This window comes from Diadema setosum, chromosome 8 (assembly GCF_964275005.1).
Source record: "Diadema setosum chromosome 8, eeDiaSeto1, whole genome shotgun sequence".
NCBI classification, from domain to species: Eukaryota; Metazoa; Echinodermata; class Echinoidea; order Diadematoida; family Diadematidae; genus Diadema; species Diadema setosum.
In genome coordinates, this window is record NC_092692.1 from 15,183,840 (window position 1) to 15,209,025 (window position 25,186).

The 25,186-nt window shown below is 38.9% G+C and overlaps 1 protein-coding gene across 1 annotated transcript in view; it reads right to left on the reverse strand.

Moving 5' to 3' along the window:
• LOC140231854 (uncharacterized) overlaps nt 1–18,911 on the reverse strand; it is a 29,224-nt gene extending 10,313 nt beyond the window's left edge. Inside the window, exons 1-15 of the mRNA XM_072312005.1 lie at nt 18,876–18,911; nt 17,147–17,294; nt 15,411–15,536; nt 14,259–14,402; nt 13,750–13,832; nt 10,138–10,251; nt 9,657–9,704; nt 8,758–8,828; nt 7,755–7,827; nt 7,056–7,096; nt 6,113–6,312; nt 5,312–5,367; nt 4,538–4,758; nt 3,574–4,033; nt 3,028–3,057 (exon numbers count right to left, since the gene is read on the reverse strand). Coding sequence (XP_072168106.1) covers nt 3,028–3,057; nt 3,574–4,033; nt 4,538–4,758; nt 5,312–5,367; nt 6,113–6,312; nt 7,056–7,096; nt 7,755–7,827; nt 8,758–8,828; nt 9,657–9,704; nt 10,138–10,251; nt 13,750–13,832; nt 14,259–14,402; nt 15,411–15,536; nt 17,147–17,294; nt 18,876–18,899 — 1,839 coding nt within the window. The 5' untranslated portion in view covers nt 18,900–18,911. The remainder of the gene's footprint in view (nt 1–3,027; nt 3,058–3,573; nt 4,034–4,537; nt 4,759–5,311; nt 5,368–6,112; nt 6,313–7,055; nt 7,097–7,754; nt 7,828–8,757; nt 8,829–9,656; nt 9,705–10,137; nt 10,252–13,749; nt 13,833–14,258; nt 14,403–15,410; nt 15,537–17,146; nt 17,295–18,875) is intronic.
• Between the last annotated feature and the right edge of the window lie 6,275 nt (nt 18,912–25,186).

Consider the following 25,186-nt stretch of genomic DNA (forward strand, 5'->3'; position numbering starts at 1 on the left):
ACGTACATTATCACTAAGTTAGCTTGCACAGATACCTGGTACCTCGAGCATAATGTCTTCCCCTATATGGGTAAACTTCGACATTGATGATGATGATGAAGACTGCAGCTCTGACGATAGCGGAGAGGAAGAGGAGGCACATGAAGTTGAAGGGGAAGATGGGGAGGGAGAGGCAGCCGATGAACCAGAACGTTATCGTGGGGCTGCACCTTACCGATATGAACCAGCTGCATCTCCCCCGCTGCCAGTGCAAGAGCGTATGAACATGGCACCAAGCCCGAGAATAGACCTCACGGAAACGATCGCCTGGGAAATACAGAGTGGTATGTCTGGTATGCCCCCATATAGTTTAACGTTAGAAAGGATACACTGTATTCTACGTGACTCACATTGTAAGTTGTAACTGTCTAGTAAGTAGATTAGAAGAACAGGCCCAGCTCGCTCACAAAGTGAGCGGCTACTCCGGCCGCAGCAAGCAAGCGGGAACGTCCCGGCCGTGGCCTGGCCCGTCGGCCGGCGCTTACAAGTTAAACTACCAGTAGTAGTCGATCTAGTAGCAGTCTACTAGTAGTTATGATAGTCTACTAGTAGTAGTAGTCTACTAGTACTACTACTAGTAGTGTACTATTACCACTACGGCACTAGGTCTAGTAGACTAGTAAGTAGTAATAGCAGAATCTTTGGTAGTAGTACAGAGGCTACACTCTAACGCCTAACGGTTAGGGGGATATGTTGTTACAGGGTGGGTCGTGGCTAGCTAAAAAAAGAAAAAGAAAAGCCTAACCAGTTTCCCATAGTCAGTTTCTGCAATATGATCAGTAATTTAGATGCGTCATTTTCTCAGAAAAACGATACCAAGAATGATCGTCAATTTTGGTCGAGTAGTTTTTGTTTATGCTAAAAATCATGCTGTGGAAGGAAGCCCAAACGCCGTGCTTATCTACCGATGAATGCCATGGTGGGGGCTGGATTCACGAGTAGGTCTAGGCCTATAGTAAGCAGGCGAGTCGCTGTAGTATTAGTACAGACACGCAGTGGTGGTGGGGCTATCGTGAAATAGGCCCCACCGCAGTCACGCGTGCACCGTACCCGTGCGTTAGCAAGCAAGGGTAGGTCCTCCTAGGGTTTAGGGTTAGGTAGGGTTGTATTTATGGTTAAATTGGCCGTTAAATTAGTCGAGCCGAGGGCCATATTATGAAGTCATTTCGCCGCATTCACAAGTATTCACTGTGGAAGGCAGCCCCACCGCCGTGCTTACCTACCGAGATGAACGCCACACGGTGGGGCTGAAACAGGCGAGTCGCCGTAGTATTACTATTAGTAAAGACACGCAGTGGTAGGGCCTATTTCACGAGTTCGCCGAAAATAATGGATATCCAAGGGTACCACAGTTGTAATCTGTATTATTGGCAGTATCAAATCCGATACAGTTCATTAAATATTCTTTTGTCTAAAGGCTTAGCCAATGACAATAGTGCAGCGCAGCACCTGCTATGCGCTCGCTAGCTCGCTCCCCCGCCATACCAGCGCTAGCCAGTGCATGCAGCCGCCGGCCGCACGCCGGCTGTCGCTGCGCTGCGCTAGCATAGCCTTGCCAGCTCGCTGGCTACGGCTAGACTGGTCGTGAACGACTCCGTTCTTAGATGTCATCACAATTTAGAAGGGATAGTGCGCCGCATGCGGTGAAAGTATAGCAAGTTTTCCAAAACCGAGGAAATTGTATCCATTATGTTAACAAATATAGAACAAAATTCAGAACAGTAAAAAACCCCGCACAACCATAGAATTACTTAGAATTTAACATTTAATATTATTACATCATTGAGAAAAAAATGCCTAAACCATTTTATTAGGTCTTTAACTCGACTTTGACCCATTCATACATTTAGGCATTGAGTAATTTTCAAGGTACAGGTGTGGAGAAAAAGTGCAATTTCTGAATTGAATAGTAAATTGTTACCATTTTCATCTGGCCCTTGACCCTAAAATTCATAAGATAATCACTTTCAGGTAGAACATGCATAATATGTACTAAGTTTCAAGATAATTTGAGCCACTTCGAGATATGGAGGAAAAAGTTAGTTCAGCACTTTCACTTGATCTTTGACCTTTTGACCTTTGAGGCAAAAAAAAGAAGAAAAAAAAAACTTTCCAGAGAAATTCTATTAGGTTACACATGCATACACCAAGTGTAAAAAACTAATAACCCTGCTGGCATTGCATAAATATGAGGGAAATAGTAAAATTGTGAAGTGTTGCACTTGACCTTTGACCCCTGACCTTTGACCCCATGAACCCTACATTCTCTAGATAATCACTTCCAGTCAGTACATGTATATACTATGTTCCATGAAGATACCTTGAACAATTTTCCAAGGCACGGAGAAAAAAAAAAGAAGTTTTGATATTTTTACTTGACCTTTTGACCTTTGACCTTTGACCTCATGACCCAAACTTTCACCAGAGAATCTTAATTGGGTAATACATGTATACACTAAGTTTCAAGAAAATATCTTCAGGCATTCAATAGATATGGCGAAAATAGTGAAATTTCATGTATTTGACCCTGACCTTTTGACCTTTGACCTTTGACCTCATGACGCAAACTTTCACCAGAGAATCTTAATTGGGTAATACATGTATACACTAAGTTTCAAGAAAATATCTTCAGGCATTCAATAGATATGGTGGAAAAAGTGAAATTTTATGTATTTGACCTTGACCTTTTGACCTTTGACCTTGAGCATGTGCACCCAAAAGTTGATAGGCACAACTTCACCCCCTAATACACATACATGCCAAGTTTCATTAGGATACCTCAACAGGTTTTGATAGTTACCTTGTCCACAAAATTCATTACGGACGGACGGAAGGACGGACGGACGGACGGACGGACGGAAGGACGGACGGACGGACGGACGGACGGACAACCCGAAAACATAATGCCTCCGGCACCACTTCGTGGCGGAGGCATAAAAATAAGCAGTGTAAGACTACTGTGTGTCTTACGGGGAAAAATAAACTTACCTCATCCAAGTCACTACCGCGATCTTGTTCCTAGTGAAAATCAGAGGAAATACAGAAATACTGCTATCAGTAACAGTCAAAGCTAGAACACAAGGCAATCAAAGGACAATGAAAAAACAGCTCACAAAATTATTTTGTCTTTTTTGTCTTTTTTTTTTTTTAAGGGGGTGGGGGTCATTTATCATATCTTTTCAGGAGCATTTCATATTGTCATAGCCTGGCATTGAAATTTAGAGAGCACAAAATTTTATTTATCATTTTCAATGACTTCAGTATATTCAGCCGTATAACTTGTAAAATTGTGACACAAAATATCCACTGTAAATGAAAATGTGACCAACAGGCACAATGCACCACTGCATACTCCTAATTTGTTTGTTTGTTGTTGGTGGTGTTATTGTTTTTTGTTTTTTTGTTTGTATGTTTGTTTGTTTTTTTTTGGGGGGGGGGAAGGAGGGATACAGAGTAATTGTTATAATAAATTACTGTGTGGCAGCTTTCTTTTAATGATATCTATGGGCTACTTTTCAAAAAGCAGTAATTTACCCGCTGCTTGTGAGCTCTCCAGTTCTTCTGCAGAGTGCGTGCTGAGCGGTTCTGCCGCAGCTCTTCCAGTTTCCGCTCTCGCTCCCTCTGCTCTTCCTCCTCCCGGTGTTTTCTCCTCAGCGAGGCGGAGCTGCTCGCCCTGGACGCCTTCTTCTCGCTCCGGTCACTGAGTCTGTCACTGTATCTGTCGCTATGTCTGTCGCTATGTCTGTCGCTATGTCTGTCGCTATGTCTGTCACTGTGTCTATCACTGTGTCTATCGCTGTGTCTGTCACTGTGTTTGTCACTGTATCGGTCACTGTGTCTGTCGCTGTATCTGTCGCTTTTTCTCTCACTTCGTTTACTCTGCAGAGACTCGCTGCTGGGGTGTCGTCTGAGGTTTCCATTCTGCCGCGGAGTCATGGACTTCAGGCTCTCTTTCAACTCGAGAACCTGCTTTTCCAATGCCTTGTTCTCATCCCTGTGGTGTGATTAAGAGATCAAAGGCACGGAAACTCAACATGGGCAGGGGTTCACAAACATGTATATATACCAGGGAAAACTTAACATCCCTTTGTGTTTAGCCATGTAGTTGGGTGAATACTGCCCTTGGCTCCCAAACTTCTGGAATCAACTTTGAACTATGTTTTTCTGATGACACAGACATAATATACAGAGGATGACGGTCTTGATAAATCCTATATCATCCGCATAAGTGATAATTTATCATAGTCATTAATGATACAGCATCATTGTATATCACACAGTTTACCGTAAGAAACGGCATGAACAGCTTTGAAATACATAGCTCCAACATCAGCACGGCAAAAGGGCGCCAAATGAAATCGATTAGATTGATGTCAAATTTTCACTGCAGCCAACAAAGTGAGTGGGCTAGTGTGGGCTGCTGAAGATAGGATTTTTTGTGACACAAGAGGGTGACAGATGAATACAGATTGACCTTTGACACTTGGCACAAACTCACTCTAGCTGCTCCACTTTCTGCCTGAACTTGCTCTTGTCCTCCTTCAGCCGGCTGACATCTTTCTCTAGCCGGGCCTTCTCACCCAAGAGCTCTGTCTCACGTTTGTCCAGCTGGTCCAGGCGATCAGACAGCGAGCCGGAGAGGGGGATCTTTCCGGGGACGTCTCCCTCTGACCGCTGCCGATCATTGCGCAGACCCTTCCCTTCCAGACGGTCAACTTTCTGCAGGATGAAGGTAGGAGAACTTTCACCAGAGCGACAAATAAAGGGAGTGATTTCACTTCCCAGAATACACCATACTTATTAAAACTCTGCAGAAAAACAATTTTGGCAAACTAGAATAAAAATTGCATCATTCGTTATCTAAAGGTACTGCTGAATATGTCCTAAACAAACAGCCAGGTTAAGGCAGCAACACCTGACCACTACGGGTGACCACAAGAGAAGGGTCTTATAGGTCTGATAGCTAACAACGTATCTTTGATTTAGTATTTGCTATGTAACAGTACTCTTTCACCATCATTTCGCCCCTTCCTATGCATAGCGGAGCGTAGGTCATCAACGGCAACCCTCACCAGGCGCGATTATGGGCCGCCCTTTCTGTTTCTTTTCAGGTGATATCTCTCTCCTTCAGATGGAAGTGTGACACAGAGGCAGAACTGAATGACAGTACTCACTCTGGTCAAATGGCCTTTTAGTCTCTATTACTGACAAAGACTCCAAAAGATGATTTGCATATGTTCATGTGAACACATACATTTTAAAATCTACATACCTGCTGAATTTCAATGACAGCATTCAGAAGTTCTCGCCTGTTCATGTCCTCATAATCTGTTCAAACAACAGAAAAAAGTCAGATGAGCAAATTACAATTACTGTAAAAGTGGAAATTTTCATGGTGTCGAAATTTTTGCGCATTTCGCACAACTAGAAACTAGCATGAAAATAAAAGCACAGGAATTTTTTTGCTTGCCATATGTTCCTGTACTTGATGTCTTGATTCCGTGAATTAAAAACACACGAAAATCTTCTTACCGGGCCGAGCGCGAAAAATTAATCACGCGAAAATATCCACTTTAACAGTAAAAGAAATCAACTTACGCTTTGTAGAATTTTGATAGTACAAAATACTTAAGGTTTTTACTTTCATTCAAAGAGAGAGAAAATCACGATTAGGAACACTCATTAGAGCAACAAATTAGCTGACTCTGCTCAGACTACTGATGTGAAGTATTCCATACTGTTGTCTGGAAAAGTTAAAGTAACACATGATAAAGATGGTAAGTAGCCATCATTCACTTGGTACATTCATGAACATGAAGCCAGTGGCCTCTGATCAAACACAGAGAGAAAATGACTTTTTGTTGTAAAGAATGAAAGAAGAGGGGACAAACTGTAACATAAGCATGGGTGTAAGCAAAAAAAGGCATGAAGAGAATGAGAGAGGCAGTCCGTCTACAGATATGAGCAATATCTTCGGAGCTAGTGCCCAGATGATGAAAAATTAAAAGAACAATGGTTATACGATAAAATAATTGATCGAGCAGAGGACTAATGTAGTAACCATCTCGCTTACCTCTCATCTTCTTATCCCCTCTCGCAGGACCGTTGTAAGTGGAGCTCTCGTAGAGGGTCCGTTCCAGGTCCTGCTTCAGGAGTTTGTTCTCGCTCTGCAGCCTCTGTGTGCTCTCTGTCAGTCTCAGGATGGTCCCATTCAGGGCCTTGACCTTGGCAGTGGCATTGGTATCCTTCTCTGCAGTTCCTGGTCTAGATGCCCTTTTAGAAGAAACAGAAAAGTGTTGACTTTAGTTATTCTCAGCAATGCTTTTATACGAAAACATGGAGAAAATGCTACCAACAGACACTGTCAGCATCCTCAATTAAAGACCCTGTAGTGTGCTGAGACATGGGTGGCCCAAATGAATCTATTTTCATTTGCTGCAATGGCAGGTTAATGAGCCACATGTATCTAAGAGATATGAAGAAGACAATCAATGGGCATCAGTATGGTTTGTCCAGTGAATAGATACATAGATACATAGAACCTTGAAATTCACACCTAACATTTTCTAATGGGTTTCTGGAAAAGTGGAACATTTTTGCATTTCGCACAACCAGAAACTTGGATGAAAATACTTAAAAACATGTGTAACTCATATTACCCGACCGAGTGTGAAATATCATTCAAGCAAAAATATCCACTTTTACAGTAATAGGAGGTGATTGGGCTGAAATTACTCTGCTGTCCAGAATCACAGACATTGACCAATCATGAGGGTCGAAGATGGGGCTGCACTTTGCATGTTATGATAAGCAGGCGTACAGATACAGAGTTACACAAGATATTTGATACATACCAATGTGCATTCTGTACGTAGATTTCTATGCATACACTTGCACATTATTGTCATTTCATGATTCTCCAAGTATCAGTGAAAGAACAGTAAGAGCAATTTTCTACAAGCATGAAATTAATATGTCATATATTTCAATATTATAGTTTTGAATTAGTCGCTTACTTTCCCGTTTGATGTGTTTGTTGATATCGAAGTCGCTGAACCTGTGAAAAGGTAGAGTTTGTAAAACAAGGAAAAGTAGTTCTTTGTGAATATTGATCACCGTGTTACATTTTGACACAATCTATCAGTGTACTCATGCATTAAAAAAAAAAAATAAAAAAAAAAAATGGAATCTTTCTTCACATAGGACTTTTAACGAGGCAACTCCAAAGCTTGCATTAAGCATCTAAGATGCTTGTTTGACATAGCACAGAACTTATACGGGCAAAATACATCCCAGTCATAGACAGAGAATAATGTGAGGTAGATACAGTGAACAGCCTCGCAAGAGGCACTGTAACAAGTAAAAGCCAAGATATTGGATATTCCAGAAAGCTAGTCTGTTTCAATATGAGGGATGTTGACTGAGTTTCAAAAATTGGGTGGAGCTGCAGACAGAAATTTGAACTCAAACATTAAGATGATTGGTTCTGACTGGCAGACTGAAGTTGCACTTTATGGTTTTACTCCAAACAATCACATATTTCCATGCAATAAGGCAGAGAACTTTGTCTCTCAATCAACTCTCATAATATTCACATTTGCTATTAAGGATTCTGTGACGCTTTACAGCACTGCAGTCAGTGTCAAAACTCATGATCCCTCCCAAAGACCTGACCCCACAGTACAAAAGGGTCAAAGGTCACAAATGTCACTGACCTCCTGGTAGAAAGACTCCATGGCAACCTTCATCTCCTCCATCCTGGTTCCCTTCATGTCATTCTTCAGCTTCCTGGAGGCATGAACAGGTCATTAGATTAGGAAGAGTATTCAGGCAAATGTTTTCAGACTCTGAATCTGTTTTTCAATTACAGTCCGATCTCTCTTATCCAGTCTCGCTTTATCCTGATCTTTCTATTTTTCGGACCCAATCTCGCAGTGATTTTTTTTTTTCTTTACAATCTAATAATTACAGTGAAAAGGGAGATTTCAATCTGAAACAAAATTCCTACACAAACTGACATGGATTACATATTATTCCCAACATAATTAACATACATTCACATCAAATTTCCATCTAAATAACATGCATTCATACATTCACTACCCCCAAATCACCACAAGAACACGGAAAGAAAACTTTTTCATTAGATATGGGCACGGTACAGGCGATTGTTCATTGAGCAAATTATCAGAGAATTCTGAACACACAGACCAGCTGCTGAGGACATGACATGTTCATGCAAAATTGATGCTCCTCTCATTCTCATTCATACATTCCTCAATATTTCGGCAGGTAAATCATCCCAAGAGTTTGACAAAATATTGATTTAATTTTGGTTTTAAAAAAAAACCCTGATTATAATTTTGTGCTAATAGCAAAGAGTGAGTTTCAGTGTACCATATGTAATTTGCAATAGATTACATGTAGCTACCATTGGGTAGGCAGCTGCATGTTTTTAACATTTCCATGTATTCTCCCATATATGGCCAAATCCCTCATTAGAATGGGCGCCGCTCCTGACATGTCCAGACAAGACAGGTCGGACTGTAGTGCTTTTTAACATCATATCCTATTGGCATGGTGACTTGTTCAGTGTCCATAACAACAATCACTTGCCATATTTCAGTTTTAAAGATGCTAAACATTCAATTCAAAAGGTTGCATGCCATAACCTGTCTAGATGAAATATGACTACAAATGTGTTTTATTGCTACTCACATGAGCTCTGCTTCTTTATCTTTCAGTGTCATTTCAAGTTTCAGGTTCCTCTGCTTCAGGCTATTCAGTTTCTATATTGTAAAGGAAGTAAACAAGCATTTGGAATGATATGAGACATCACATTTTACATTCAAATTTCATTCAAAATAGCAACAAATGGGCTTGATCTAGTTGACTTTGGATGGAACGATGATGCTATATATATTCAGTAATGCACACAAGTCCAAAATGGAAAAGAAGGAGAAAAAAGTATACTTCGCAGTTATCAGAACCAGCTTCAAGTATTTCCAGATACAGTTCTCAAACACACTTTTGCTGCTATATGAAAAGAGATAAGTATGAGGTGTACCTCCGATAAGTAATACTTCCATAATTATTCACCTCTTGACTTCTTTTTCTTTTGCATTCTATACACAATCAAGTATTGGCTATTTTAGTCAGAATGTTGTATTCAGTTGAAATGATATGGAATTTAATGTGAACTTCTTACTGGACTGCAGTTTGAGTAAAATCACTTTGCAGAATTAAATTTGCACTGGTCATTCTGTGGGTTTTTTCAAAATTTATTGTGCCTGCAACTTTTGTAAAAAATGTTCCTCATTATAACTTTTTATGTCTTTAAGATTGTGTGCATGGCAACCACATACTGCTTATGCCACAATATTTCGCGGGATTTCTATTTCCTTGAATTTTGCGAGTCAGGCGCTATTCGCAATTCAACAACATACAAAAATATCAAGTCTGATTCCGAAATGAATGTGAAGGTGCAGGTATGCACTTCTCTGTTCATTGCTGTACTCCACAATTGTGAATTTAACCCCTTGCAAAATTGTCACTCGCTAAATGCATGGTGTACCGGTATACACTAGCTAGGAGTACACGGCGCCTTCAATACTCACTGCTGCAGAGTCTGGTTGTCGGCTGTTCAGTGTCATCCTGATATCACTCTGAAAGAACATCAAAATAGGACATCCATAAAATGTCATTCCCCATGTGGCACTAAAGCACATGAAGGGCTGTTACCATTTCTATTCACAGTTATTTTAGAAGAATCACATTCCATTACACCTTTTATAGACAGCATAAAAAAAAATATATAATAAATCCTAGGAATAAGCTTATTTCACAATATAGCCACCTGTATGCCCCCCCCCCCCCCAAAAAAAAAGACAAATCAATCACACATACACTTTTATATTCAGAAATACAAACAGCATTATTGTAATAAAAGTGGAAAAAAATGTGATAATGAAACAATATTTTACAGAAAACAAAGTCTATCCACACAATTTACATCTTTATAGGTAGGAGTATATGTCAACATTGTATGGTCTTTTGTACTAAATGACAAGAAGACTATGCCCAAGAAATGTCTCTAACCTTTGCTGGGTCCAGGAGCTGGTCAATCTGTTTCTCTTTCTTCATGACATCATCCTCCAGACGCTGATTCTTGGCCTTCACAAGATCATTTTCAGCTCTCAGGGCATTTATTTGCTGCAAACAAAGGCAAAACCACTCACAGACTCACACTTCATACCTCGGAAGATTCATTTTTACAATCTTTCACAAAAGAAATTTAAGGAGAACACTCAGTACATGGTAATGACAAACTACAGTAGCTCAAACATCAAAATCTTGCATATGGAATGTGCAATATGACAGGTTACCCCGTTTACTTTGTCAAGAGATGATGCATAACTTACCTCAAGCTATGCAATTAACATTTCCCAGGTTATTCATACAGCATAACAAATTTGACAGTTGGGTCAATCCACGTCAAATCATCCAATTTTCAGACAAGTTGTCACCCGACCCCCTCCGATTTTCTTTAAAATCGCACCAAATGTTCCCCAAAGTGTCTGACGGAAAATCCCAAAATATTTTGCCCCAAGGTCAATTGGTTGCTAAGATACAGCCTCACATAGCAACCGATGCGCATTCCAAAAAATTAGTTAAAAGAAAATTAGGCATTTTTGATTGACTGTTTTAGCTTGGATATTTATGCAAAAGTGTTCATTATCTGGAAATTGAGAGAACTTTATAGTCTTTGCAAGAAAAACTGACTGTGACGCGAAATTGACTTTTCGTTAACGTGCACGAGGTCACTGAAAATGGTGTTAAATGTTAATTTTGAAAATCTTAATGCATATTTAGAAGCTAATATCTTCCACATTTCATCACCTTAGGTTCTAAAATATTATGCTGTTGAAGGCTTTGACTTGCTCAGTAATTTTGAAAAAAATCGGCGCATTCATGATCACCGTTTTTACGGAGAGCGCCCTCAAAGTTGACAAAAATGAAAAATGTGCCAAATTCAAGGTCACGGATCACCCCTCATCCCACCTAGGAATAGCATCAATTTTTGTATATTGATAGACATTTACCTATATTATCTTGGGTTACCAAAGAAATTTTGCTCCCGAAATGTTCAATGGCAAATTCACCCCACTGAAAATGGTCGTAAACGGCCAAATTCCCATGTAATACCACATATTGGGTTTAGAGGACATTTCAAATGTCCACACTTTCAAGATGAAAAGCACTTGCTCTGTGATATTTGCAGTAGGGATAGTCTGTTATACATATTTTAGTAATATATACCACAAAACACTTTTATTACATAATAATGACCCTGAAATTTAATCCAAAATTTGATAAAAACAATAAATTGCTCCATTTTCCTCATTGCACTGCATGTGTTTTGAAAGACTTTTCACAGAGCAATATTTGAAGAATTATGAAAGCTGACAGCCTACAATATTAAGGTTCTGAAGTATTTGTGCTCTTCTTTCAGATTTTGTGTCAATTTGATCATGAATGTAATACCCTTGACCTTGAAGTACTTCTAAAAATAGCTGTAAATTTGTAAACTACAAAGTACACACACGACATGTGTTTTATGGCATGATACACTTGTTATTCTTCCACAAACACAAAAGCTTTTTACAGTGTAAATGTTATATACCGGAATTAATCTGTACATGCTTGCAAGATATGTTACAATCAATTGCTTTGTTCTGACAATGACCCTCAATTTATGACCTTCAAAATCATGAGAAATGCCTATTCTTCTCCATAAAGACCTGTATTAAAGTACGTAATAATAATTGATAATAAAATGACATTAAAAAATTCTTATTCTAGCCTGTGAAACGCACATTAAAAGGACTGAGAGTCTTCTTTTTCGGGGAATTTGTTCTGTACCTAATGAAAACTTTCAAAATCATTTCATTTCTTATGTATTTTCTTGTTTTTGGAATTTCTTATGTATTTCTTTGTTTTTTATTTTCTGCAGCATAACCATGTTTGGTTTTTTTTTATTGGAAATTGTCACAGCCCACTTTTCTACCATAACTAGAATAGAATTAACCAATCAAAGTGATAGATAGTAAAAATGGTCAAGTTTTTATGAGTTTCACCACAAAAAGCACTGTTTTCCATAGGAAATGCACACAAAATCACAAAATATTACCGTCCTCTTTTTTGATTGAAATTGAGGGTCATTGTCAGAACAGAGTAATTAATTGTAACATATCTCGCAAACACGTATAGATTAATTCCAGTATATGTCATTTACATCATAAAAAGCTTCTGTGTTTGTGGAAGAATAACAAGTATATCATGCCATAAAACACCTGTTGTGTGTGTAATTTGTAGTTAACAAATTTACAGCTATTTTTAGAAGCACTTCAAGGTCAAAGATATAACATTCATGATCAAATTGACACTAAATCTGAAAGATGAGCAGAAATAGTTTAGCACCCTAATATGGTAGAATGTCAGCTTTCATAATTCTTGAAATATTGCTCTGTGAAAAGTCTTTCAAAACACATTTACATGCAGTGCTATGAGGAAAATGGAGCGATTTATTGTTTTTTATCAAATTTTGGATTAAATTTCAAAGTCATTATTATGTAATAAAAGTGTTTTGTGGTATATATTACTAAAATATGTATAACAGACTATCCCTACTGCAAATATCACAGGGCTAGTGCTTTTCATCTTGAAAGCGTGGACATTTGAAATGTCCTCTAAACCCAATATGTGATATTACATGGGAATTTGGCCGTTTACGACCATTTTCGGTGGGGTAAATTTGCCATTGAACATTTCGGGAGCAAAATTTCTGTGGTAACCCAAGATAATATAGGTAAATGTCTATCAATATACAAAAATTGATGCTATTCCTAGGTGGGACGAAGGGTGATCCGTGACCTTGAATTTGGCACATTTTTCATTTTTGTCAACTTTGAGGGCGCTCTCCGTAAAAACGGTGATCATGAATGCGCCGATTTTTTTTCAAAATTACTGAGCAGGTCAAAGCCTTCAACAGCATAATATTTTAGAACCTAAGGTGATGAAATGTGGAAGATATTAGCTTCTAAATATGCATTAAAATTTTCAAAATTAACATTTAACACCATTTTCGGTGACCTCGTGCACGTTAACGAAAAGTCAATTTCGCGTCACAGTCAGTTTTTCTTGCAAAGACTATAAAGTTCTCTCAATTTCCAGATAATGAACACTTTTGCATAAATATCCAAGCTAAAACAGTCAATCAAAAATGCCTAATTTTCTTTTAACTAATTTTTTGGAATGCGCACCAGTTGCTATGTGAGGCTGTATCTTAGCAACCAATTGACCTTGGGGCAAAATATTTTGGGATTTTCCGTCAGACACTTTGGGGAACATTTGGTGCGATTTTTAAGAAAATCGGAGGGGGTCGGGTGACAAGCACTGGATGATTTGACATGGATTGACCCAGTTATCTCTTTCTCTCTCTATGAAAAAACAAACAAACAAACCATAAACCTCTTCTAATAAATGTTATCTGGAGTTATCAACTCAATCTGTTTCTCCTCCTAAATTTGCTCCATTCATTCACTTCCTGTAGTATTGATCTCTGCGTTCTATGAGCAATGATTGCAAAAGTTTATCTCTTTCTAGAACAGGCCAAGAGTCTGCTATAGAAATGTAATCAGCTTTAATTACCTTTTTCAGGTCAAGGATGTCATCATACATATCCTCCTGAGGTTTGTACGCTGGGACACCCTTCATATTCCTGTGGACAGGGTCTATGAGTCAGCAGCAACAGGTAATAGAGAGAAAATAGGAAACAAATGTAATGAATGTCACGAGCTCACAAACAAACATACAAAACACCATTTACATACAAATCAGCATTTTCAGAAAAAATGTTGCATACTGATACAGCAGTGCTGTTATCACAGAAAACCATTTGTTAGTGTCAGTATTACTATCATGGTTGTTTTGATGAGTTAGTGTACATAGAAGGTGATGAATTCCCCTGCCTGGTGTGATATCCACACAGTCCCTAGGTCTGGGTTCAGTTTAAGCTAACTCCAGACTTGACTTTTATGCCTAGAAGTTAGAACCTGCCTTGAATTGTGTTGGTGGCATTATAAATGGGACGCTATGAATGGAGGATGGGCGAGTGCAGATGAGGATTTCTGGAAGAAAGGACTTAGGAGATGACTGACCGCTGACCACTGCCTTGGGTTTGCCGGTCTTCCTTGGTGGCATGCTGAGCACCTTCTGCCTCAGGTAGTCACTGGTACTGGAGAATGCCTGAGACTTCTTGGGCACCCCGAGGTAGTTACTGCTCTTGGCGCAACCCGTTAGACCTGTGGGAAGGATAAGGTCCATATTTGATGAGCACATTTGGTCATCTGACTGACTTGTGCACCCTCGTGTTTGATCTGACCATTCACAATAATTATTAAACACTGTCATCTAAAGACACCACCCTGTTAACAAGAACTATGAAATTGGTCGGAATTCAAGTTTTGATGTTGTGTACAACATTATTATAGCATGTGTCAAGAATGTCTTAATGGTCTCAAGGTATCTGTTTGTGAATATGTTGGTGACAATTTTGCTGAATCTTCTAGTAACAGTAAATTTCATCATCAGGAATAAAAAAAAAAACAAACAAACAAATACATCACTTTTCTTTCAACAATACCACATAAACTTGGGAGTAATGAATCAAAAATAAAAACTTCAAATAGTTCAAAATAATTTCAAATAGTTCAAAATATTTTGGGAAGAAACATAAGGGCAAAGTTTCAGTAGTATAAATGTCAATGGCATGACAATAATCACTGTTAGTTACAATAACTGCAGTTGCCATGGCAAAAATTTAAAGCCAGATGATGGGCTGTTTCCTTGCTGCTGTGATGTCAAATCATTGTGAAGTTCCTCATGAAGTGGGCCCCATTCAAATACTGCAGCACACTACTGGAGTATTCAACTTTTCTCTATGTCTCCTGCAATAAATGTGACACATGTAGTTCTAGCAATCATGGGCAGAGCCTCTGCAAAACAAGTTACAGGTGATATGAGCATCTTTATTCATACACATGAGAGTAGTAAACTGAGACAGCTTGCTAAGTATAATTTGATTTTGTTTTATTCTGCTTTGTTGTTGTTTTTTTATTGCTGTTTTTATCGGTAAAGTAGCTGCTGATAGACTGTTATTAAACGGTAGAACTTAGGAGTCCAATTGTGCCAAGCAATAGTCATTTCTACCTGCCAACTAACAGGACATACGCTGGATGCTGAACATTTGAAATGCAATGAGCCTGCTGTGACTCTTAAATGCCTGACAAAGATATAGTTGAGAGACTGACCTCCTTTGCCACTCTTGAGACCGTCTAACCAGTACTCCCTGGCTGACTTTAGTCCCGGTGCACTCCCAGATCTGCTGGGTTTGTTCTTTGGCTTCCTTGTCCCCGCTGAGCCGAGATAAGGGGATGCTATAAGATAATTTGACAATCGAGCAAACAGTGTAAGTGAAGCATATGAGAGCTGGCTAATCTATAAGTGCCTTCATTCTTGATTGCATTTAGAACAAAAGCAAAGGGGAACAAAAAACACACACAACATAATCCACTGACTTCCTTTGATCACTGACCATTGATGATTGCCTTTGAATGTTTCTACAGATAAATGGTGCTCTAGAAATGATGTTTGATCATCATCATTCCTGGGTTTTCTATCTTATTTTACATTATGACATTGAGCATGTACTTCCAACGTCTGTTTGCATACTGTATGTGACAATACAACTGGTATTCACACAATGTCACTCAAATGACAAATGATCAATATCATGACATTACATTATAACTCATAATGCATGATCATCAACACAATTACATGGTAATGTGTCAGTGGACTTGCTGTGCATGTCTTAACTATGTATGAAGACGAAATCATAAACAATTAACAGATACAAGTAATTACTACAATTACAATGTCCTACAATTTAAAGGGTGTGTACAGTTCTGGTCGAGGTGAGGATTTAGCTTTTAACGTTTTGCGAGATATTCAGAAACCATTATATGAGATGTCAAAGAGCATGCAGTTCTAAGGGGTATCAAAAGTTTATTCGATGAAAATCGGTTTTGAAATGGCTGAGATATCCAAAAACAAGGTGAAACAAAGAGATCCTAATTAAGTTGTGGCATGTCGCCTTTTATTAATAGCAGTTTTTTGGATATCTCAACCATTTGAAAACCAATTTTCATCAAATAAACGCTGAATCCTTCTTAAACTTACATGCTCTTTCATATTTCATAAGAGGCTTTTCATTAGTATCTCACTTAGGAATGTTCAAAACATGAATCCCCACTTCAACCAGTACTGTACAGTCCCTTTAAAGAATGGAACACCTAGTCAGGATATGGTTTACAACTTGTGTTATTTGTTTGTAAGCATTCTATGCAGGCATGATAAAGCCTGCAAAAATTTTCAAAGATCTGTTCAGCAAAACATCAGTTGACACTGATATCATTTCATGCTCATGAATTCTTTCATAGTTTACAGCACTTTCCCATTGGGGGACCACAGATAACTACAGTGTGCAACATCTATTACCTTTTGCGATAGAGGGAGGGAATAGAGGACAGAGGGGAAGGAAAGATGGCCTCCAAAACAAAGAACACAAGTTAAATTTCAAGAAGAATAGAAATGCAAAACACAAAAATTATGTTATTATTAATTACATGTCAATTAAGAGGACATTACTAGAGTGTATTTTGAAATTACAAAAAGTTCTAGCAACCATTCATGGACACAATGAAATTTATCGGATCAAAACTTTTAATCTATATACGTATACATGACCGGATGGCACCTCATGTATTGTACTTCAAAATATTGCCGGAACTACAACATATTTTTGGCCTTTCAAAGAATCTACACGTATCAGTACATTGAGTATAACTGGAAGAAATAAATTTCTGAGGCAATACATCATCTTTTGAGGAACTTGTAGATCAAACTCTTCATTGTGATTTCACAGGACTCACTTTGAAGAACATATCAAAGCAAACAAACAAATGGACAGACACAAAAAACTTACGAGGTTTCTCCCTCTGAGCACTCCTCCTGCCCGACTTGGGCCGATGAGAGGGGGAAGCCCCCCTGCTACTTGGTGTTGGCGGCGCACTGACTTTCAGTTCTTCTTCACTAATATCAGAGTTGAATGAATCATCTGAAAAGCTGTAATCCTGAAAAGGGAAAAGAAAAGTGGACACAAGAAATGTTTACTGTCAATAAACAAACAAACTGAAAACATTCCCTAGAATTGAACGTAAAATCAGTAGTAATAAAATTATACACACAAAATGTTGTGAAAGGTGGGGTATAGTCTCAAATGATTTCTAAAATGCAGCTGTGATGGTGGCTCTTCTTCCTCTCTTTCTTCATCTTCTAGTCAGTTGAAAAAGATATACAACCAATCATAAAGATGAATTTGACTTGTATGCTTGTTTTGAGGAGAAATCTGGCCCTACAGTAACATGCAGCTTGGCTGATGTGAGATAAGAAGATCCGGAATCTTTTAAGGGAAATTCCTGGCGATTTTCATAGTTTCAAATCATGTAGTAGATCTACATAAATCTGCATCTCCATGTAATAGATTTGTGGACTTTTGTCCTTGAGCAGAGAAACCAATACTCTTAAAACACACACACACACAAACACACACACACACACACACACAAATTACACTGAAAAAGGTAGCAGCTTAATCATATGAATGCATGAGTGGGCTGGGGGGGGGGGGGGCTCACCAAAGGATTAAGAATGCATGTGCATGAGTAGGAGGTTCACATATTTTCAGAAATATACTGTGGCAATGCACAATTCCTTTACAATATCGCTCTTCCTTTACAATATCGCTTGGTTTACAAGGCTAACTGTGAAAAATCTATGCATTGCTTTCTTTTGTTCTGCTTCCTTGAGCCCTAATGGGCTACGATATAACTCGTGCATTCTTAATCTTTGCAAATTATGGTAAAGCTAGCTGCTGTCATCATCCTTGACCTTGAGTTGTTCACTATGATTTGTTACAAATTTTGAAAACGTTATTTCCTATCTCAAATTCTTATTATTCTTAATCTTAAACTCTGTTGATCTACCCAGTATAACCAATTTATAGGTTCTAGTTGTTCCAATGTAAAAGTTTGATAATCGTGATAATCAGCCAAAGTTCCCCTTTAACATTCAACAAGTTTCTGTTAAAGTGTTGTTGTTTTTTTCTAGTAAGTAGCAACAGACTCTATACATAGTATCAGATCATGATTGGTTAATAGTGAACAACGCATGATCATCAGACATTATTGTAAATTTAATATTTTTATTAAATTTTAAACATTTAGGTCTAATAAAAATATTAAATTTTAAATCCATATTTTGTCACTCACACATTAGAACCCACTTAACGTTACAAGCCCCAGGCAAGGCTCAGCTTGATAAATTGCATGTAAAATTAGTAAGCACTGCAGCAATTTTCTTCTTCCCGTTTCTACAATTAATACGTTTGTGAAAAATGGGACAAAGAAAACATAGCGACTTAGCGATAGATTTCTAGACAAGTTTAACAATATATGGGACTGAGGAATAAAGAGTGCAGAGGCCAGACAGAGCAGCACAGCTTCGCCCCAGGGTCGAGAAAGAGAAGGGCCAAACATGCCCAATAAGGTTTCCATGTAACTATTTACATGATTGTCAGTAAATCAATGCAGTTACAATTTCGATGACCTTCATGAAACAAAAACAAGTAACTTACTTCACAACAAGTAACTCACCTCAAAATCGTGTATTGTTGGCATGGTTACACTTTCGCTTCCATTTTCACACGGTACAGGCGTTGAAACGCCATTGCATTGCCCTGTGCCTGCCTAGCGCCTAGCCTGCTGCCTTATGCCTGCACTGCCACTGCCTGCTCGTCCAACCCACCACCACCTGCGCCTAGCGCCTGCTCGCTGTCACCACGGCGAAGGTACCTCCTGTCAAGTCAACTGGTTAAATGCTGCAACAGATTCAGTCTTCTGTCTTCTGTTACTCCACAGGTTGGACGGAAATTTACTATCCTTGCAGACGTTGTTGGGAGCCTTTACATCAGACAAAGATGCAAGCGTACTTAATTGAAAGTGAAGTAGGGTGAGCAGATAGCCCCGGAGACCGCGCCGCCAGGCGCGGTCCTGGCGGCTTCCCCGCAGTTTCGCTTATGTGAGCTCCCCTATTGCCACATGCGGCGACTTCACAAATAAACAATAACTAAATTTCGATAATGAACACAGTAACGATCAGAATTGAAGTATAGATTACTTCATTGGCTTGGTTCTTCTCACCAATTCATCTGGAAACTGCAAAATTTTCCACATTTTTTACGAGTAAGCGACCTGCCCCTTGCTGCCATTTTGAACGTGTATCCATTTGCACGCATCTACGCATGCGTAAATAATGACGTCATCGGTAGGGAAGCTCAAGGATATGAATAATGCATAATTACTCAGTGCATAATTACAAGGTGAAATGAATATGCATCAAACAGTTCATTTTCAACGTTTGCAATACTGTAGTACAGTACTGTATCATTTTGTATACAATTACACGGCTGGCTTAGTTACAACTACTAACAGTCTAGTTTATATAGAATTGTGATTTGAATCACAGCATCATGGATGCCATATTCAGTGAGATAGAGGAAGAGGTGGGGTTTCAGTTTTTCCTTGTTTTTTTTTCCCATCGGTCGCATCGTCGATGTACATAATACTAGTAACATTGTAAATGAATATTCATGAACTCAGTGTGCATGATCAAGACATTATTATTATTATTTTGTAAGCGATTCAAGCAGCATTACTGGAACACATTTCTTCGGCGTATTAAGGGTACGGAAAAAAAATGCCAGCAGCATGTTGTTGTTGTTATTTCATTTTTTTTTTTGGCGTGTATCATTCATTTATGAATATTTACGTCTGTAGCAAGTGATACGTAGCCTTTTGTCAAGGCCCTCTTGCTGTATGGTGTGGAGAGCCAGTCGAGTGGGGTAGCGCTGTGCGCTCGGATGGACTAGCTTCGCTCGTCCGTTCGCTCTTCAGTTACAGCGAGAGGGCCTTGACAAAAGGCTAGCAATACAGTTCAAGTATTCTGTGCGCTTGTGCAAGTGATTGTGAATTCTGTGAACATAGGTGAGCTGCTTATAAGACATCATTTTGTGCATCACAAGCAATGAAATGCATCAAACAGTCGCCGATGATAGTCATTTAGGTTTCATCGACCCATGTGAGTATTCCTAGTAGTTTCTGTTGAAAAATTAAGGAAATATAGCGCCGCAAAGGCACCCGTTTGTTCAACATGAAGATCTTGAATGGGACCACGGCGCAGCCGCCACACTCCGTGTGGCGGCTGTCGCAGTTAGGTGAGCAGATAGATAACGCTCAAAAGACAATCAGCGCTTGGATGCCGATGAAATATTTGCAAAAACGCCCTCTTGTGTTTCTTGTGTCAGCAAGTGCATTGCGATGTTCGGTTTTTCACGTTGAGGCTGACGACGACGACGAGGAGGAGGATGTGATGAGGAGGAGCTGGAGCAGGAGACACAGGAGGGGGCAGTGGAAAATGGAAATGGACAAAAAGCAAAATGAAATTGAAATAAAAAGAAAAATGGAAAAGAAGAAGAACAGATGGAAGAAAAAATAATGGAGAAGAGGGAGAGGAATATCTAGGAAGGAATGTACTAGATGTATACTCAGTAGGATGAAGAAGTATCACGGTTGAGCTTGAGGAAACATGTAAAGTTTGTACACAGGTCCTAATACTCTGAAGGCTCATCAGTTTACCATGCACGGTAGGCCAACTGGTTGTGTGTGACACCTGTCCTTCGCGAATGTGCATGCCAGCAGCTGCATTCATTAAAAAAATAAAAAATAAATAAATAAATAAATAAAAGGGGGGCGCAGTGCTCGTGGTTGACGTTAAAGGGACTGTACAGTACTGGTTGAGGTAGTGATTCATGTTTTGAACATTCCTATATAAGTGAGATAATGAGAAACCTCTTATGAAATATGAAAGAGCATGTAATTTTAAGAAGGATTCAACGTTTATTTGATGAAAATTGGTTTTCAAATGGCCGAGATATCCAAAAAAGTGATAATAATAAAAGACTACAGCCCACGCCTCTTATTAGGATCTCTTTGTTTCACTTTGTTTTTGGATATCTCAGCCATTTCAAAACCGATTTTCATCAAATAAACTTTTGATACCCCTAAGAATTGATGCTATTTGACATTTCATAGAGTGGTTTCTGAATTTCTCACAAAATGTTAAAAGCTAAATCCTCACCTCGATCAGAACTGTACACACCCTTTGAGCTTGAGGAAACATGTAAAGTTTGTACTACAGGTCCTAATACTCTGAAGGCTCATCAGTTTACCATGCACGGTAGGCCGACTGATTGTGTGTGACACCTGTCCTTCGCGAATGTGCATACCAGCAGCTGCATCCATTTATGAGAATGGGATCAGGCCTGAGCCGCTAAAAAAAAAAAAAAATAAATAAAAATACCGTAATCAAAAACAAAAAAAGGGGGGGGGGCGCAGTGCTCGTGGTTGACGTTATTGTGCCCCACCCTTCTTGGATCATTCTTTTCTTAACCAAAAGTGCCCCCACCACCAGCCCCAATATGGCAAAGGGGCAGGAAAAAAAAAGTCTAATCTGTGTTAACTTTACAACACAAAAGCGTATAGTCCTTTGAAATAAAAACAACAACAACAACAAAACATAACTGTCAAAGTTTCAACAAATTCGAGAGAGACAGTTTTCTGAAATGTTTTCACGAAACAATGATATCCACAGCAATCGCAATTACAAATTACATTAGGTAATGGCGTCATCTCAGAATTTCGTGATTAAGTATAAAACAATAAAGAAATCCCATCACTGGTATAGAAATACAATAACCTCCCGTGAAATATCTGATAATTTCAGTTCTCACTGTAATGTTGCATGGAAATGAAATATCATTTGCAGTGTATACTTGGGGAAGAGGTTATGCCAAGGCACTTTAAAGGGATGGTACAGTATTGGTGGAGATGAGAATTGGGCTTTTAACTTTTTGCGAGCTACCAATTAGAGAACACTTATGATACAGTACAGAGCATACCATTTTAAGAGGAATTCCAAGTTTATTTGATGAAAATCGGGTTTGGAATGACTGAAACATCCAAAAACAAAGTAAAACAAAGCGATCGTAATACATGGGTCCCACACTTAGAATCGCTCTTTTTGGGGATATCTCAGCCATTTCAAACCCAATCACATCTTCATGAAATAAACGTTGAATTCCTCATAGAATTACATGCTCTTTCATATTTCATAAGAGGTTTCTCATTATCTCACCAAACATATTAAAAACCTGAAATTAGGTCTCAACCAAAACTATTGTACGATCCCTTTAAAACCCCCACACTAACTGTCTACTTATTAAGTTGTATTTTGAACCAAGAACTGTTTTCTACCCCCTCCAAGTAACTTCCACATCACACCTCTGGAACCGCCGCCCCCCCCCCCCCAAAAAAAAAAAAAAAAAATCACAAACAAACAAAACAACAACAACAACAACAACAACAACAACAACAACAACAACAGAATAACATGAGAGACCTTTCTCTGGGTTAGCAATTTTATTATGTCACACAAGCTAACAGTGAAAAATATCAATTTATGAAATATTTGTATCAATACTTTAGGCTGTTAGTGTTGACATTAAAAGATGGAAACTATATGCCGGTTTCATAGAGCAGTACTTGAAAACCCTTAAAAGAACTTAATAGAGATACATTACGGAATTATGATATGAACAACATTCTAGACACACATACACACACACATTCACTCACACGCATACATACATACAATTATTGACGCAACTCACTCCAACATAAAGGGGTACGTGAAAGAGCTATAGACAACTTATTTTCCTCATAACCAAATGCAAACATTTTGTAAAGATAATACGGGTGTTTTGAATGTGAAAACAGCAATAATTTTGCACATTCTAAACGGGGAAAAAATGAGAAAAATATTACAACATCCATCAATGATTTCCAATTTCCAAAGATTCGGCCGTCCCTAGATCTAGATTCTTCCCGTCTACGAAGGGGGGGGGGGGGGGGGGGGGATACCATTGACCTTGACCCATCCCCCACCCCCACCCCACCCCACCCCCGACCCGGTCCCGCAGTCCCCACACATGGCCATGGAATGGGTGACATTGGTAAACCACGACTTGTGGAAGCTAAGCAGTGCGCGAGACAGGACTCTGCAGGAACTTGCAGAACTTGAAAAGTTTCATTGTTTTGGCAGTCAATCAAATAATCGCATAAGACTCATATACATTAGGACTGGTCTCGGTTCATCCTGACCTGGTGTTAGAAAGACCTATAGGCAGTGTCTTGTTATGCTTAAAGGGATCGTATAGTTTTGGTTGAGACTTTACATCAGGTTTTTATCATTTTTTTTTTGGTGAGATAGTGAGAAACCTCTTAGGAAATATGAAAGAGCATGCAATTCCAAGAGGGATTCAATGTCTATTTGATGATAATTGGTTTTGAAATGGCCGAGATATCCTAAACAGAGCGATCCTGATAAAGTGCGGGACCCACCTTTTATTACGATTGTTTTGTTTTACTTTGTGTTTGGATGTTTCAGCTATTCCAAACCCGATTTTTATCAAATAAACTTTGGATTCCTATTAAAATGGTATGCTCTGTACTATTTCATAAGTGTTTCCTTGGTATCTCGCAAAAAAATTAAAGCCCAATTTTCATCTCCACCAATACTGTATAAACCATCCCTTTAAAAGAATGATCACATTCAGAGCTGTGGGTTGAAATGACTGTGATAGATGGCCAGAAAAATACATCACAAACTATACGAGAGTATGTTCAAGGGGGAAGTATAGAAGTTTTGCAAAACGAATCATACATATGTTTTAGAGAACATGATCAGGCTGAAAAGAAATGCTGAAAACAACGGCGACACGAGCTCTCTTATTTCATAATAATTATGTTCCTATCTGAGTGATGTTTATTGACTTTATTGTACGTGCTCATTGTAACTGTCATCTTCTTTTTCTTCTTCTACTAATCATCGCCATCATCAGAAGGTCCTATTGGGAAGTCCACATCAGAGAGAGGAAGAAGCCACCCCCCTGCCCCCATGCACACCCTCAGGTGGTCATCCGTCTGTACCGTCATGCGCGTTCCCAATTTTTGGGAAAAGGGGGTCCCCTCCCCCTCCCCCTGTCAGGTGGTCATACCGGATGCGCATTTTGTCCCGATTTTTCGTAAAAGGTGTATATTTTAGGGGATCATGTCGGGGAAGAAACGAAAAATCTTTGAAATATAGCGGTCTTTTAGTATTTTCCCCCGAAATATTTTTCAATTTGGTGATTGCCCGATCTCCAGAATGTGCTGGATATTCAGGGGCGGATCCAGGAATTCCGTAAAGAGGGGGTGCAGTTACAAAAGTAACCCTTTAAAGCCCAAGCTATTTTGACCCTTCCCATGCAGGAGCAAGGGGGGGGGGGGGACATTGAGCCCCCTATAACTTTATTATTATTTAATGTATATATCATCGTCACATTTGGCACATGGGTAGAGCAATTCATACTCTCCATGACCGCACATTTGAATTTTCTCATAGTCACCCATAGAGGGCGCTATTTACCAAAATACAACCAAATACATAGGAAATATGCTAAAACATGATTTTCTGTGTAATTTCTTTATCTTCAGTATACAATGTCTTATTATAAATGAATTATTTTCATATTTGCCATAAATGAAGTACAGTACAAGTCGAATCTCATTATTTGTTATGGCTGAAATTTCTCAAGGTCACAACATCGGGGCGCTATTCATAACAACGTACAGATATACATTGTGAGACCTGTGATGCCGCATTGTTTGGGATAGGTACGTGTATAGTTATCACATTTCGTATTTCTATAATATTGGAATTTTAAGTTTGCAGATTGATAATATGATAAACAAATGATATTACAGGCATAGCTTGGGTGAAAGAATGAAAATGACACAAAATAGAAGGG